The sequence below is a fragment of the Anthonomus grandis genome, chromosome 4 (assembly GCF_022605725.1).
Source record: "Anthonomus grandis grandis chromosome 4, icAntGran1.3, whole genome shotgun sequence".
NCBI classification, from domain to species: Eukaryota; Metazoa; Arthropoda; class Insecta; order Coleoptera; family Curculionidae; genus Anthonomus; species Anthonomus grandis.
The window spans coordinates 36,360,606-36,375,565 of NC_065549.1; the positions used below are offsets into that span (position 1 = coordinate 36,360,606).

The 14,960-nt window shown below is 33.1% G+C and overlaps 1 protein-coding gene across 1 annotated transcript in view; it reads right to left on the bottom strand.

The window, feature by feature from the left end:
- The window catches only part of LOC126735589 (uncharacterized), a 29,201-nt gene extending 18,891 nt beyond the window's left edge, over positions 1-10,310 (bottom strand). The window contains exons 1-2 of the mRNA XM_050439626.1: positions 10,143-10,310; positions 5,408-5,509 (exon numbers count right to left, since the gene is read on the bottom strand). Of these exons, the coding sequence (XP_050295583.1) occupies positions 5,408-5,509; positions 10,143-10,260 (220 nt within the window). The 5' untranslated portion in view covers positions 10,261-10,310. The remainder of the gene's footprint in view (positions 1-5,407; positions 5,510-10,142) is intronic.
- Positions 10,311-14,960: the final 4,650 nt, after the last annotated feature.

The window sequence follows — 14,960 nt, forward strand, 5'->3', positions numbered from 1 at the left end:
TTTAGTTTATGAGAGAAAGGCTCATACTTTCTAATTCCATAGATGTACCTTAAACGAGATTTTTGTACCCGTTGAATCTTTTGTATTTCAGTGAAATCTAGACAAGGTGAGTAAACCACATCACAAAAGTTAAAATGGCTCAAAACTAAAGTGTCAGTCAGCTTAATTTTTAAAGATTGCGATAGTGAATGCCTGTGAGGATAAAGTAACTTTAGCGCGGTATATGCCTTTTGTAGACAGATTTTAATATGGAATTTAAAGCGCAACTCGACATCCAGATACAACTCTAAACTTTTTAAAACTTTCTCACAAGATAAAGAATCATCACCTATACTTATGGTTATAAAAGATTCAACACTCTCCTTGTTTCTATCAAAAATCATAAGTTTTGACTTAGATGGGCTAATAAGAAGACTATGACGATTTGAAAATGATAACAAAGTATTTAGATCTTCGTTTATGACTTTCTCTGCATTAATATATTCAGATGGAAGAAAAGAAAAATAAATTTGTTTATCATCAGCATATTGGTGTACCTTGCAGAATTTTAGGCAATTAGTGAGGTTATTAGTATAAATATTAAAGAGTAAAGGGCTGAAAATTGAGCCTTGTGGAACACCACAACTCACCCTGCCATATTCTGATCTGCCATCCAATGTTTCAACAAACTGAAATCTATTTGAAAGGTAATCCATTAAAAGTACAATTGGGTGCTCTGAAAACCCAACAAAATTTAAGATTGAAGAAAAGATTTTATGGTTTATAGTGTCAAATGCATTAGAGAAGTCTAATAAAATTAAAGCTGTGCATTTGCTGTCATCTGCAGCCCTAATTATATCATCAGTTATGTTTAATAATGCGGTTGCACAACCAAAACCAGAGCGAAAACCAGATTGGTACGGAGGGAGAACGACATTGCCAAATTTAGACACCCTCTAAAGTACAGGGAAATGTCCTTTGTTGCTTTTGAAGAAAACTGTAATAACTCTAGATTCTTTTATGCTCTTCCCTGAAAAATTTTCTTGTATGTATAGAGGAACTCTAAAGCGATAGATAGTAGACATCGTAACTAGTGGCCCTGAAGTCGACGCTTCAGTAAGTTTTCCAAACGTCATGACCATTTGTACGGCAAAGATTTTTCTAATTTACAAAGCCCTGGATCCTGCTGACCCCACAGTATGCTAAACACGATGACTTTTTTATACAGCCCTAGTGCGCTGTACAGGATTCTCTAAGGCTACAGATTGCCATAAAAGCGAAAGTCTGGAATCTTGCGAGTCGAAATCTCTACTTAGTTTTTTACTTGGATCCCTAGTCGTACCATATTGGCCGAAACAAAAAAACTGACCGCCTTACTAATCCTGGGAGCAAATGAGAAGACGTGGAGGATTTAAGGCCGAACTATGGAGATCTCCTACCTTTGATAAAACAATAACTACAGATCTTTAAAGAACAGGATTAAAAACCTATCAAGTACTAAGAGCCAGAGACCGGCTAGTGCATAAGAGCTGCAGAGCTGCAGAACCCCCAACATTTTCATACAGATTAACTATTTTTGAAATTATTTAATATTTTTCTAAATAAAATAAAATTAAAACCTATTTTAACAAAATAATAACGCCATATAGTAGGTCTCAATGCCTTCAATCCGCGTTCCAACGCGCCCCGAACGAACACCTGATTATTACAGTCGGCCAAGTAAAGACTATTGGCGTGCCAATCACTACAGTTACAATGCCATTAACGCAACCTAGCTGGACCACATTCGAGTTCTGTGCTCCGCGTTGAGCCCTTTTCCTCGCCCCGCACCGCACTTCGCCATAAGTTTAGATAGCGAATTTTAAGTCGGAACGGAGCTGCAAACATTTGCAGTAATTCTGCTGACTATTGACGGTTTTGCATTTAGTTGTTGGTTGTTTTTTTTGCGTTGTGTGTTGTGTTGTGTCAGCTGATCTCTATACTCTAAAAATGAATGTGGTGTATAATTTGATTAATATAAAACAATTCTCCCAATTTACGTACGAAGAAAAAATAAAACTAAAAAACGAAGAGCGGCCGTTGCCCGATATTTTAATAGAAAAGTGTGGTTCAAGCCGTGGAAAATCATATAAAAGAATTTTTACTCCAGATATTTATGCTAGAAATAACTGGATATGCGGATGTAATAAAAAAATGCTCTTTTTTTGTTTTTCGTGTCTTTTATTTGGTGGGGACAAATCTTGGACTGTAGTTGGTGTAACTGACCTGGTGCATCTAAGTGAAAAAATTAAACGCCACGAAACATCGAGAAATCATTTAAACAATGTAATGAATCTGGGTTTGTTGGGTAGTGTTAATATTCGTGAAAAGTTGGACAAATATTCGATTATATAACGAGAACGTAACAAAAAACAGGTATGTGTTATCTAAAATTATTGACTGCATAAAATTTTGTCGATTATTCGAGCTTGCGCTTAGGGGCCACGATGAAACTTTGACATCGGAAAACCCAGGTATTTTTCGTGGTCTGATAAATTTTACAGCTGAACTTGATAAAACAGTGGCGGAACATTTAAAAGACTCGAGTGTATTTAAAGGTACATCAAAAGATATTCAAAATGACATTTTGGATTGTATATTCGAAGTTTGCCACGAAAAAATTTTAGACGAGATTCGCACAGCTCCATATATTTCCGTTATAGCAGATGAAACAACGGATGTGTCAGCCAAATCTCAAATGGTTGTAATTTTTAGATATATCCAAAATGGGGATCCGGTTGAACGGTTCTGGACTTATTTGGAGCCACAAAATTTAAATGCAGAAAGTTTGACTGCTGATATTCGCAGTGTCTTAGACCCGATTTTAGAAAATTCTAAGTTGATAGCTCAAAGCTACGATGGAGCAGCAGTAATGAGTGGCAGAAATACTGGTGTTCAGGCGCGAATTAAAGATCAGTACAAATTTGTTCATTTTGTACACTGCTATGCGCACCAGTTGAATTTAATAATGTCTAAGGCAGCATCTGAGAGCTCCCAAGTTCGAGTTTTTTTTTGGCAATCTTCAGGAAATTCCTTTATTTTTTAAAAATTCTCCGCAGCGCGTAGCTGTGCGTAATAGAATTGTTGGGAAAAGAATTCCCCACGGAGCACCAACACGTTGGAATTTTAATATTAGAACAGTTAACATCGTATTTGAACATCGGGAATCTATGCTTGAATGCATGGAAGAAATAGAAAATCTATTTATTAACTCAATGGCATGTAACGCAGCTTCCTCAATAAGAAGAATGTTACAGGATTCAAAGTTTATTCTCTGGCTAACATTTTTTCACCGTATTATGCCACACACCGATATCTTGTACAACGAATTACAAAAACGAAAAATTGATCCTGTAGAAATCAACCACAAAATACAAGTTTTTGAGCAGAGCATTACGACAGTAAGAAATTCAATTGACGAAATTATTAAATTATAAGTAGGACCTCCTAAAAGAAAAAGAAAATATGACAGTCAATTCGATCACGTATTGCTGCGTTAGAAGTTTGTGACATAATTATTAATTGCGCTAAGGATAGATTTCATTTTAAAAATCATTTATTAGCTGCTTCATTGCTGTATTCTAACCAGTTCGCTAATTATATTAATTATTTTCCTGATGAAAAATTAAAAGTAACTTGCGATTCATACCCCAATTTTTATAAGGAGCGTTTAAAAACAGAGCTTTCAGTGATTTACTCCAGGCCAGACTGCAGGAAGATGCAAGGAGCAATACCTTTTTTAAAATTACTCATAGAAAATAATTTGACCGATTCATTTCCAGAAACTAAAAAGCTCTTGGAAATACTCATAACTATTCCGATGTCGACAGCTGAAGCCGAACGTTCTTTCTCCACTTTAAAGCGCATCAAAACATTTTTACGTAATTCTATGGTGAAAGAACGTCTGGTAGCACTATCGATGCTTTCAATGGAAAAGCAAATCGTCACGCAAACTGTAAACTTCAACGAGATGGTTATAGACAAATTTGCAGCAAAAAAAAAATCGAAGAATAAACTTAATCTTCAAAAAATAACTATTATATGTTACAATGTAATTATAAATATAAATTAAAAAAATATATATATATGTATATATTTATTATAATGTATAAGTTTAAAATAGTATATGTGTATGCAGTTCATTTCACATTTAAGTACCGAAATCTAGGTGAACAAGGTCATAAGAGTACGCTCCAGTTTTGTTTAAATTCTAAACAGTCGGGAAAATACAAGGCAAAATTTTGGTTGGCAAAAGTTCGCAAGTTGCATGTTCTTTTTATGTTAATTTGATATATTTTGGAAGGTAAAATGTCAAAAAGGGGCTGTTTTCAGACACATATCTGGACTTAATACAAGTTTTTTTTAAATAAGAATACCTATATAAACACCATTTAATGAAAGCTATAAGGAAAAGTTTAATTTTTCTAGTTTAAAAAAACATCTTTGATTTCTCCGCGTTTCTCCCCTTTTTTGCAATCTTTTATATTTTATCGATGAATGTGCAGAACGCATCTCTCACCTAACCACGAGCCGCTACTGCTAAGAGCAGGGAATATGGTGTAAACATCAAGGTGCCCTACAAAGAACCATGTTTCTCACACAACAAGAACTTACATAGGAAAAAATCACAACATTGGAGGAAGAAAAGACTCAAACTGTGAATGCGGAGAAAATATCCTTTTTGCATGCCCGACTCGTGCTTCCAATATGCTATATCTCAAAATATAACAAACTTTGATTTTCTCTTAGATATAATTTTTTCATATGACAGTTGCGTCTGCCCTATAAGAGTGAGAGCATTAGAGTTTAGTCATTGCTACATTTTCATGTCTTCATCTCCACATTCCACTTGTCATTATCATTTCATACTCATTATTATTTTTGGTTAGCATAGTAAAAGGATCATGGGTCTCACCTAGATTTACATAATTATTGTGGGCTGTTATCTGAGTAGGATCTTGGACTGATTATGGGAATTCGGTCAACTAGACCTAGCATATAAAGGCCGTTATATCGAAAAGAAAAAGGAGAAGAAGGAAGTAAAATTCTCAGTGAGTATGTTATAAAACAGTTTGTTTTTTGTAGATAGTTCCCCTATTATGACAAGTACAGCACTCTTATATTTTTTAAATGCAGTAAATGGTTATATTTCAATGTTTTAATAAGGATCAAAGAGAGCCACAATAATAAATTAAGAGTGACATTTTCATAAAAAAAAATTTTAAAGGGTAAAACGGTTCAAATGACATAAAACGTAAAACGGAAGATGCTGGTCCGCGGAGAGATCTGTTACAATTTTACTCTTTTAGGAGGGTCGGATTAATGATAACTTAATTTACATTAATAAATCTTTTAAGAACAGATATTAGAATAAGCTAATCATACTTACCTCGCTTAATAGCCACTGCAGGTTTTTGATTAAAATATGCAGTTTCGCCCACACTCTCCTTAGCTCCACGTGGCTCTGCTGGTAACCCGGAGTCACGTTTTACTGAAAACAATGAGTTTTTTTATTTAGGTTCTCGGAAATGAAATAAATGGAAATATTTGTAGTAAATGTATAAATTTGATTTGAAAAGGCTATAAAGGACCATAATTAAGAAGAGAAGAAATATACATAATTGGCTCCACCAATTATCTAAGGTGCAGCTGAAAGGTTAAAAAGTTTTGATGATTAAAGAAACCTCAAAATAGATTATCTTTGAAGGAAACTATACAGTGAGTGTGGTGATATTTATATATGACAAAATATCCCTTGGAAGCAAAAAACACCGGAGGTTAACCCTATCAGGAGAGGTTTCCAGATAAGGGGTAGCAAAATATCTCACAGATCCAAGAAATCTTCATCCAACTGTGTGTCAACATAACCAATTAAATTCCCTGGAGACCTTCAGTATATTTTACAAGAGAATTTTTTCAGCTTCTATTCCAGAACAACTACTCCTGATACACTTATAAACTGGAAATGTCTACTTATTACCTCAAAACTTTCAGTTTATTATTTTACTATTTTGTTTTTTTTTAATATCTAGTCAAATTCGTTTGTACGATTTTTTTAAATTTAATATTGCATAAGATTAATATTGGCTCTAATCCATTTGCATCGCGCTTATAAGTTGGAATAGCGCACAGAAATGTGTATTTGATCGAATCACGATGTTGTCTGTCAAGGGCCCAGAATTGTCGGTGAAAAATGAATTTCGACCGATACAAATTTTGGCTTAAAATGTTCGAAATTAGGTCAGCTATCATCTCCTTAAAGTATTGCACCTACCTTCCGGACACCCTTTATATGAACAAAGATTATCTTAGAACCGATACTAGACTGCATCTTTGCAACTAATTATTATTATTTCTTATTAGTTATGCAAATATACTCATCTGTCGACAAAAAATTCGAAATACATGCTTAAATTTTGTTCTAATTTAAACCAAAGGTCAAAGAAGCTATTGATGTTAACCAACATGGCTTTTTCCAAAAAGATCGGTAATAACCAACTTAATACCATTTATTCAGAGTATAAACGAAAGTATGAAAAGCTGTCTGGAAACTTGTGCCGTGTACACCCACTTTTCCAAAGCTTTTGATAAGGTACATCATCCTACACTTTTCGTAAAGTTGGCGAATTCACGTAACCCCGGTACGAGATGGGTCAAAATGGCTATCCTTGGATGAGAGGGCTTAAATTACAGTTGTCTAAACTTATAAGGTACATAAGTTCAAATCATTTCATCAAACTTAGTGTTCATTGTAGAGATACTTGAAACACTTCGAAAATATTCATAAGCACAGATCGACAATATTTTAAGGCTCTTTTAGCTATAATGGGCTGAAAGTGTACACATTTTTACCACCTGCAGTAAAGTCACTCTCCTCCGTAGCAACCTTTAATTACAAAGGTTGAAGCATAATTGGACGTAGTTATGCATAACGCGACCAAGCGCCAGAATAACAATTGTGGGAAAACACAATTAAGTTTCGAATGCCCTTAAAAATCGATAAAATCTAATATAGATCTAATTTTTGCAAGCTATATCCAAGACACTATTTCATATTATACTATGTAAGCTTTTAGCAAAAAATAATAAATTTTAGAAGTTATGATAAAAAATGTCACCTAGTCCTTTACTTATTATTAGTTTTTTTTTTACAAAATTAAACCACACGCCAAACTTGTCGCATAGCGCGTTTATGCCATGCCATGTATTTTCTTTTTAGACTATATATTTCGACTGACAGCCCTATTTTTCATTAAGGTAGTTTATGAACAGCTGAAAATTTTGTTAGAAACACCAACTTAAAATGAAAAGTGACTATTTAAAACCCTTACAGATCTTTTAGAAAATCCTGTAAAATCATTTTTTATTTTAAAGTAACAAAATTACAGTAAAACTAAACCACGTTATTTACTAACATAATAAGCTAAGCAAATTATAACTGCATAGCTATAGCATACCTTGAAAAACTTCAAATAAAACTAGAGTTTCTTTGTAACAACTAACGATTATCTAAAAAGTTCTATTACTGCCCCATTTCATAGTAGCACTAGATAGTTTGGTATCTACTTACCTCGAAATTTATTTCATATACGCGATTTAGTAAAATAGCAGTCAGCATTTTTTTTTAATTTAAATTAAATCACTCAAGAAATGTCTGTTGATATTTCCTAGCTGTAAGTTCGGTAAATGCATCAAAATTTGACAAATATCACGTGATATATTACCTATTTTTCGGTGCCAGATCACGTGACCGAACTTAACTGCTATTTGCATTACTAAGCCAAGCGCCCATTATCAAGGCGTTTAATTGACCTATGCAATTTCGTGGCATTTAGTTGTTTTATGCAAAATTCAAATAGTGTTATCAACCGTTTGGCGCTTAGTTTAATTTAAAATACTTAACTATAGATTTCTAACGCTCGAGATCTTTTTCGTAGATAAACATGGTATTTGGCCGTCAGATGACACAATAATACCAAAAAAACGAATTTGGCGCTTGGTCGCGTTATGCATAACTATGTCCAATTTTAAGTAGAGGGTAGAGAAAATATTTAATAGGATCAGCCCTAGGATAGATCTCGTCATTACTTTGATAAATGTTTATATTGTATTTATTTTGAAGATAAATAAAAAGACAGTTAATATTATTATTATTATTATTATTAATATTCGATCAATGACTAATTTTTTGTTTAAAAGAATGTGTAGAAAAAAATAAATTTTACACCCTGTATCTTTAGGATACAATAAGCCAACGAATGAATGACCTTCAGTGTTAACATAACGTTTAAGAACACACTGTGTAGGTGTTTGGACACATTACATTTTTTTTCCTTCGGTAACATTAAAATAATATAAAATCGAATTTGACGCATTAGCTTATGCTTTTTTGTGTTCCTTTGTCGATAAAATTATTGTACCTTTATTTAGAGATAACCAAAGCAATGTTTATAAAAAAAATTATATATTTTATTTAACTTGAATTCAATGTCTCATTTTATAATAATGAATTGAAAATTAAAGAAGTTCGCCAGAAATGTTTATATTTAAATTTGCCATTAAAATTATTTTTAATTCAGTACAGTAAGGGTGATAACAATTCTCAGATAAACCTAATTTAGAGAAAAAATGAAAACTCCAACGTCTTTACTAGGTTCTTTCTTAGTTGGATAAAAGTGATCCTCTATCTAAATCGGGTGTATATTGTCTTAATTGCAAGGATTGCCCTGCCGTTTATGTAGGACAATCAGGAAGGAGAGTATCCCCAAGGGTACAGGAACACCTAAGCCTCGTTAATAAGTTCAGGGACACCAACACCACAGAAACTAAGTCAGCATTTGCTAACCATTTATTATCAACGGGTCATAGTTTTTCCGTCCCTAAAAATGTTTCCATTGTTCACGAGTGCCCTAAGAGTAGAAAGTTGGATCTCTTGGAGAAAATGGAAATCACCAAAGCCAAAAAGAGTCCAAATTTGACATGCGTTAATGATGTTTTAACCTTTGAGCCAGGACTTATCTTTAATAATCTTATCTAACCTCTTGTTTCTGCTCACGATACGCATATATACCTTTGACTCCAATATTCGTAGGCAGGGCCGGCCGATTGGTTAACGGTCTGATGTTTCACTAAGATCGACTTTAGAGCGTGGGTTCAAATCCTACACCTGTCACGTTTTTCCCTTTTTTATATTTTTTGTTGAATTTTTGTGCCGTGTTATTGTTTTTTATTACAAAATATGTGAGTATTCTCATATTTAAATTATATTTGTCAGTACTTAGCAGGTCACCTAGCTATAAGGTAATTTTATCTAATTTTTAATATTTGATTTTGTTTTAGTGTAAGGTTTTATTGTAGTTACGTGTGTTTTTCTGTTTATTATAGGTCTGATGATGCTTCATTAGCGAAACATGTCACCTGAATAATTAAAAAGACATTTTGAGACTGAGACTTGGAGTTTTAATTTTTTCTCTAGTTACGTAAGTCTCTTTGAGATAATGGACGAGTTCTTTCAATTTAAACCTAATTTGACAAATGATTTGTCATGGTGCTGAAAATTTAATTTTTGTACAGTAGCATTTTGAGAAACATCTGGCTGACAAGTTTAATTATTTTAATTGGAATTCTCTAGTGAAAGATTCTGGAATTGCATTAAGCATCTGGAAAGTCAAGGAACTAACTGAAAAGCACCATGAAAAAACTGATATTTCCAAATAATAAAAGAACATCGATAAAATATTAAGTATGTGTTTTCAGATATCTGGAAATTATTATCTTAAATCGTTAATAAAATAGCCATCTGGTGCTCTTCAGATTTGAAATTTATCTAATAATCAATATATAGTTTATTCTCATAGTATTATTTTTAAAAAAAGCAAGTATATAACATATTCATATAAATTTGTTCACAAACAAAAACTAAAAGACAAATCGAAATAATTATACTATTAGCTATTTTAAAATTCTATAGCGGAATAGCAAATGACGCATTAGCTTTCTATTGTCAACAAGTAGGAAAACACCCTTCATGCAACAGTTAATCGATATTATATGTACCCGGCTTTGCCACTTGTTGATGTAACGCATAAGTCGAAAACGGCTATACGATTTAAAATAAAATTTACCTTTTTTATTCTGAACTTCATTTTTCTCAATTTCCTTAACCAGTGACGAGGGCAGTGCATTAGCTGAGATAAAAACGTAAGCACTGAAGAAAAAGTATACGCACAATTTAGTTCTCATCTTGGACTCTCGTTGCGGAACTGAATGAAAATCCAGGGTCTGGACGCCGATGATTGTCGCGTGTCGCTTTTCCTACTACGCATATGCTGAAGTAAAAAGATGTGTTTAGCGTCTTGTTTCTAAATGCTTTGATGGTCGATAAAATATGTCTTGGATAATAATGCCTCATGGAAAAAAAATACATATGTAGGTCCTATATACTTTGTAAAAGGAAAATAAGTGTTTTATTTAAATTCCTTGTGATAACTAAAAATTTAGTTACTATTTATTTGGAAATTATGCCACCATATTTAAGTAAATTTGAACTCAATTTATTCATGTAAATTCTTCATTTTATTATTTATTTTATCATGTTAAAATTAAATTAAAAAATAAATAAAGGTCAGTAAGCATGTATTAGATCCTTCTTCAGCATTATTGTGTCATGGTCCTTATGTGCGAGGAAGCAAACAATATTGTCAACCAAATTTATTACACTATAAAACAAATAATTTCCACTGATATAATTTCTAAACAATTAATAATTACTAATCAATTTTACAACCGAATTTGCGAAGCACAAAATGCAACCTCAGCAATTGTGCGTATTTCATCTTCATTTTACTATGGGTCATTGACATAATTTTTAGGTATAAATACAAGCTCGAAATGTAGGGAAATCATCAGTTATTCTATAACCACTTCGTGCTGATCCTCTACCCTCGGGTAGGAACCGGTTGGACCATAAATTGCTGGTCTCCGCCTAAGAGTGGAATACCCTTGTAAGGGGGTAACTCTGCCCTTTGGGGAACCGACAAATTATCTGCAGTTTCGGTTAGGTGAGGGAAGAGTTGGCTCGGTTAGCTAGGTTCCGGGGAATAGTTATCCAAAAGGTTGGATTTAAAACTAATTCTTAATTTAGGTATTTTTATTGTTGATAACGCCCCTTAGCTGAAAACTAATGGTCAAAGTCACACCCTGTACTACCCTTGGCCTTTTGTAGTAAGGCCCTTTGTACAGCCTAAGGCGACACAATACATTTGTCAACCAAACTAAATCGTTTTCCTTGAGCTATCTGTCCCCCATCCTCGTACGCCGCGCATAATCAAGGAGCCAGAAAAGCCTACTGGCCCTTTAATCAACGCAGCTGCGCAGAAACTACTTTATCTGAGAGGAGTTGGAGGTCCGCCGGACCAAGTCGACTGGACGGCCTGACAATATGATATGCCACTTAAAAAAAGTACAACCTCAAACATGTATTGCGATGGGAAGATCATAATACCGATTAATTTGTAGGCTCGCCTGTCCCTCAAACCAAATTTGTAGTGCAATACAAAAACAACATTTACCAAGTAGGAGTTTTCTGAAAAATATGTAGTACGATACACGTCTATGAATACGGAAACTTAAGATATACAAGGTGTTCCATAACTTAGAGAATATAGAGCCAAAGCATATTCTTCACTCAAAAATAAAGGGTTTTCTATTTTGAACGCTCGATGTTTGACAACACCGCATGACCAAGGGAAGAGTGATACAGCCGTTAAATTTCGGCAGAGTACTACCTTTTTCTATGGAACACTACAACGCGTAGAAAACATTAAAAGTTTTTATCAAAATCAACGTTAAGTTCGCCAAACGTTCCGTGCACTGCGTTTAATGATGTTTCTTAAATAAATAAAATTCTTTTTTTAAGAACATTATCTTCTGATTGTGACAAATGTTTTGTCATAGTAATTTATTATTTTTTGAGCCCATACATTTTTAATGATATTGTATTTAGGAAATGAAGATTGAAGACGATATTACTACTTAGGTACAGCCTGGTACAGTACCGCTCTTTCCAAAAATAGACTGCCAACCTTGAGATTATAGGTATAACATTGCTTTCATATTCATATAATTTTATTATTACATATAATTTTTTTAAATAAATTGTCTAATTATGCCTTTTGTTACAGAAAAAAGAACCTACGAGAGAAGTATGTGGTCTATGCCCACCTCCGCGACACCCTGCCCTTATCTGACGACTACGTACTATAATAGCAGAGGCCGCCGCAGAAGAAATGACCAATACTAGTGTTTCTGAGGAGAAAAATAAAATGTGATAAAACATTGCATAATTCTAGATAATTTTATAGTTACGTTTGTCATTGTTGTCATGATAATCATCTTCTTCCATTGAAGATCAGTTTTATTATTAGATTTTATTTTTACTTTTTGTTCACTCAGATATATTACAGAACAACTTACAGAAAAACTTCTATGGGACTCTTTGTTAAAAAATAAAAACTATTCAATCAATCAAACAGTTCAAATTGTGCCAGTATTTAAGTTTGGAGAAAAAACTTCTGTATGGGATTACAGGACTATTTCCCTACTTAGTCACTTTGGTAAACTATTTAAATCTTTGCTGTTAAGACAATTATTCTTTAAGGTCAAAGAAGCAAACAACCAACATTTTCCAAAAAAGATCGGTAATAACCAACTTAATACCATTTATTCAGAGTATAAACGAAAATATGGAAAGAGGTCTGGAAACTTGTGTCGTGTACACCGACTTTTCCAAGGCTTTTGATAAGTTACATCATCCTAACTGTTCGTAAAGTTGGAGAATTACGGTGTGGACGGGGCCCTACTCAAACTTATTAAAAGTTATCTAACGAATCGCTCTCAGTACGTTGTCATAAATGGAGTAAAGTCTTCTTGTACAAGCGTAACTTCAGGAGTACCGCAAGGTTCTCATTTGGGATCGATTTTGTTCTCAATCTTTTTAAGCGACATTGGTCAATGTTTCTCTATCTGTAAATATCTTCCATATGCAGATGACTTAAGAATCTTTACAACAATTAACAAGGTATCAGATTTTCGTGCCTTGCAAATTTTGACAGGTAGGTACTGTACCTTAAATAAATTATTTATTAATCCAGAAAAATGTCATTCTATACTTTTTAGCAGAAACCCATCTGATACAAAACAAATGTGATGCCTGTCTCGGGGGCACTATCTTGAAGTATGTAGAGTTTAATAAGGATTTAGGTGTGACGTTGGATTCTAGACTGCTCTTCGACGTTCATACAGAAAACATTGTTCAGAAAGCTCTATAAAATGTCGGTTTTATATATCGAATTACAAAGAGTTTAAGTAATCAAACAGCATTAATCTTATTATAGAATGCATTCGTTAAACCTACTATAGAATATGCGACAGTATCTTGGAATCCGATATATCACAAATATATTGACCAAATTGAAAGAGTGCAACGCAAGTTTGTAAATTTCCGCTTTAATAGACAAAGACTTTTTTTACTTACTATGATAACTTAAAGTTTTATGGTATGAAGCCCTTAGAGAGTCGGAGAAGCAATTTTAATTTATAAAATTATTGATAATTTAATAGACTGTCCTTTCTGTCTGTAAAATTTACATATCAACGTTAATCCTTATATTTTGCGTAATAGATCGACGTCTAGCATCTTAAGATATACTTCAAACTATTTGTCTAACTCTCCATTGTTCAGATGCGCCCGTAGTTATAATAATTTTCAAGAAACTAATTTGAATAACGATATATTTTTCTCCAGTATGGCTTCATTTAAGCGATACTTAAGAAGTTCCACCTAATTTCGCAAGGAACCATAAATATTGTCCTATTTTTCCTATTGTTATTATTCATATGTATATATACTTCTTTATTGTTTATCAGAGATACTAATAAATAAGGTAGTTAGGTTTATGTTACTTGGTATATTTGTTAGGTTTGGTGAAAATGTAATATTTGGCAAAGCGCTTACTTGTATTTAAATTAATAAGATATTTTGTGCTTTCCTGTTATTAATGGATTGCTTAATCTATCTGTAGAAGAGCCTTGTACTTAAATAAATAAATTATCAACACATGTCTTACCAGTAGTAAGTATGAGTTAAAATTATCTATAGAAACGCTCCATTTCCTTACTACAAAAAAAATAAATTTTAATGGATCTTTTATTTATTTGCTAATGAGAAATTCGACAATTCGACAAACATCAATCATGAGTTGATGTGTGCCAAGTTATCATATTATGGTTTTGGGGAGGTTGAAATACTGTTCTTTAGGTCATATTTAACAGGTCGAAGGCAGGTAGTTAGGATAGGTGGTGAGACATTGCAGGGTAGAAACATTATTTCAGGAGTGCCACAAGATGTTTTCTATTGTATTAACGCACATGCAAGCATATGCGGATAATACACAATTATTATTTCAGTTTAATCCAGACTGTCCTGATGATGCCGCTGAGATTTTAAATTCAGATTTATCTGATATTTTGCAATACTCAACAGAACATAATTTGACAATTAATCCTGCAAAATGTATGACATGTATGACAGTTTTTGCAAGTTACAGTTTTGTTCTGAAAAGAAACAGGGCATACTCATGAATCAACTTAATATTCAGATTGAAAATACTCGGTTGACTTTTGCTAACTGCGGTAGAAATTTGGGTTTGTGTATAGATGTACAGCTTAATTTTGAACAACATTTAAAATCTTTAGTAAAAAAAAAGTTATGTGAGAATGAAGCTTTTATATGCACACCTTTTGAATTTCAAAACCAGAAAAAAATTGTGTGAGTCACTTATGTCTATTTATTCATATTGTTTCATAGTATATTATCCTTTCTTACATGTTGTAAATAAAAAACGGATACAAAACGTTCAGAATACATGCTGTAGAATTGTTTA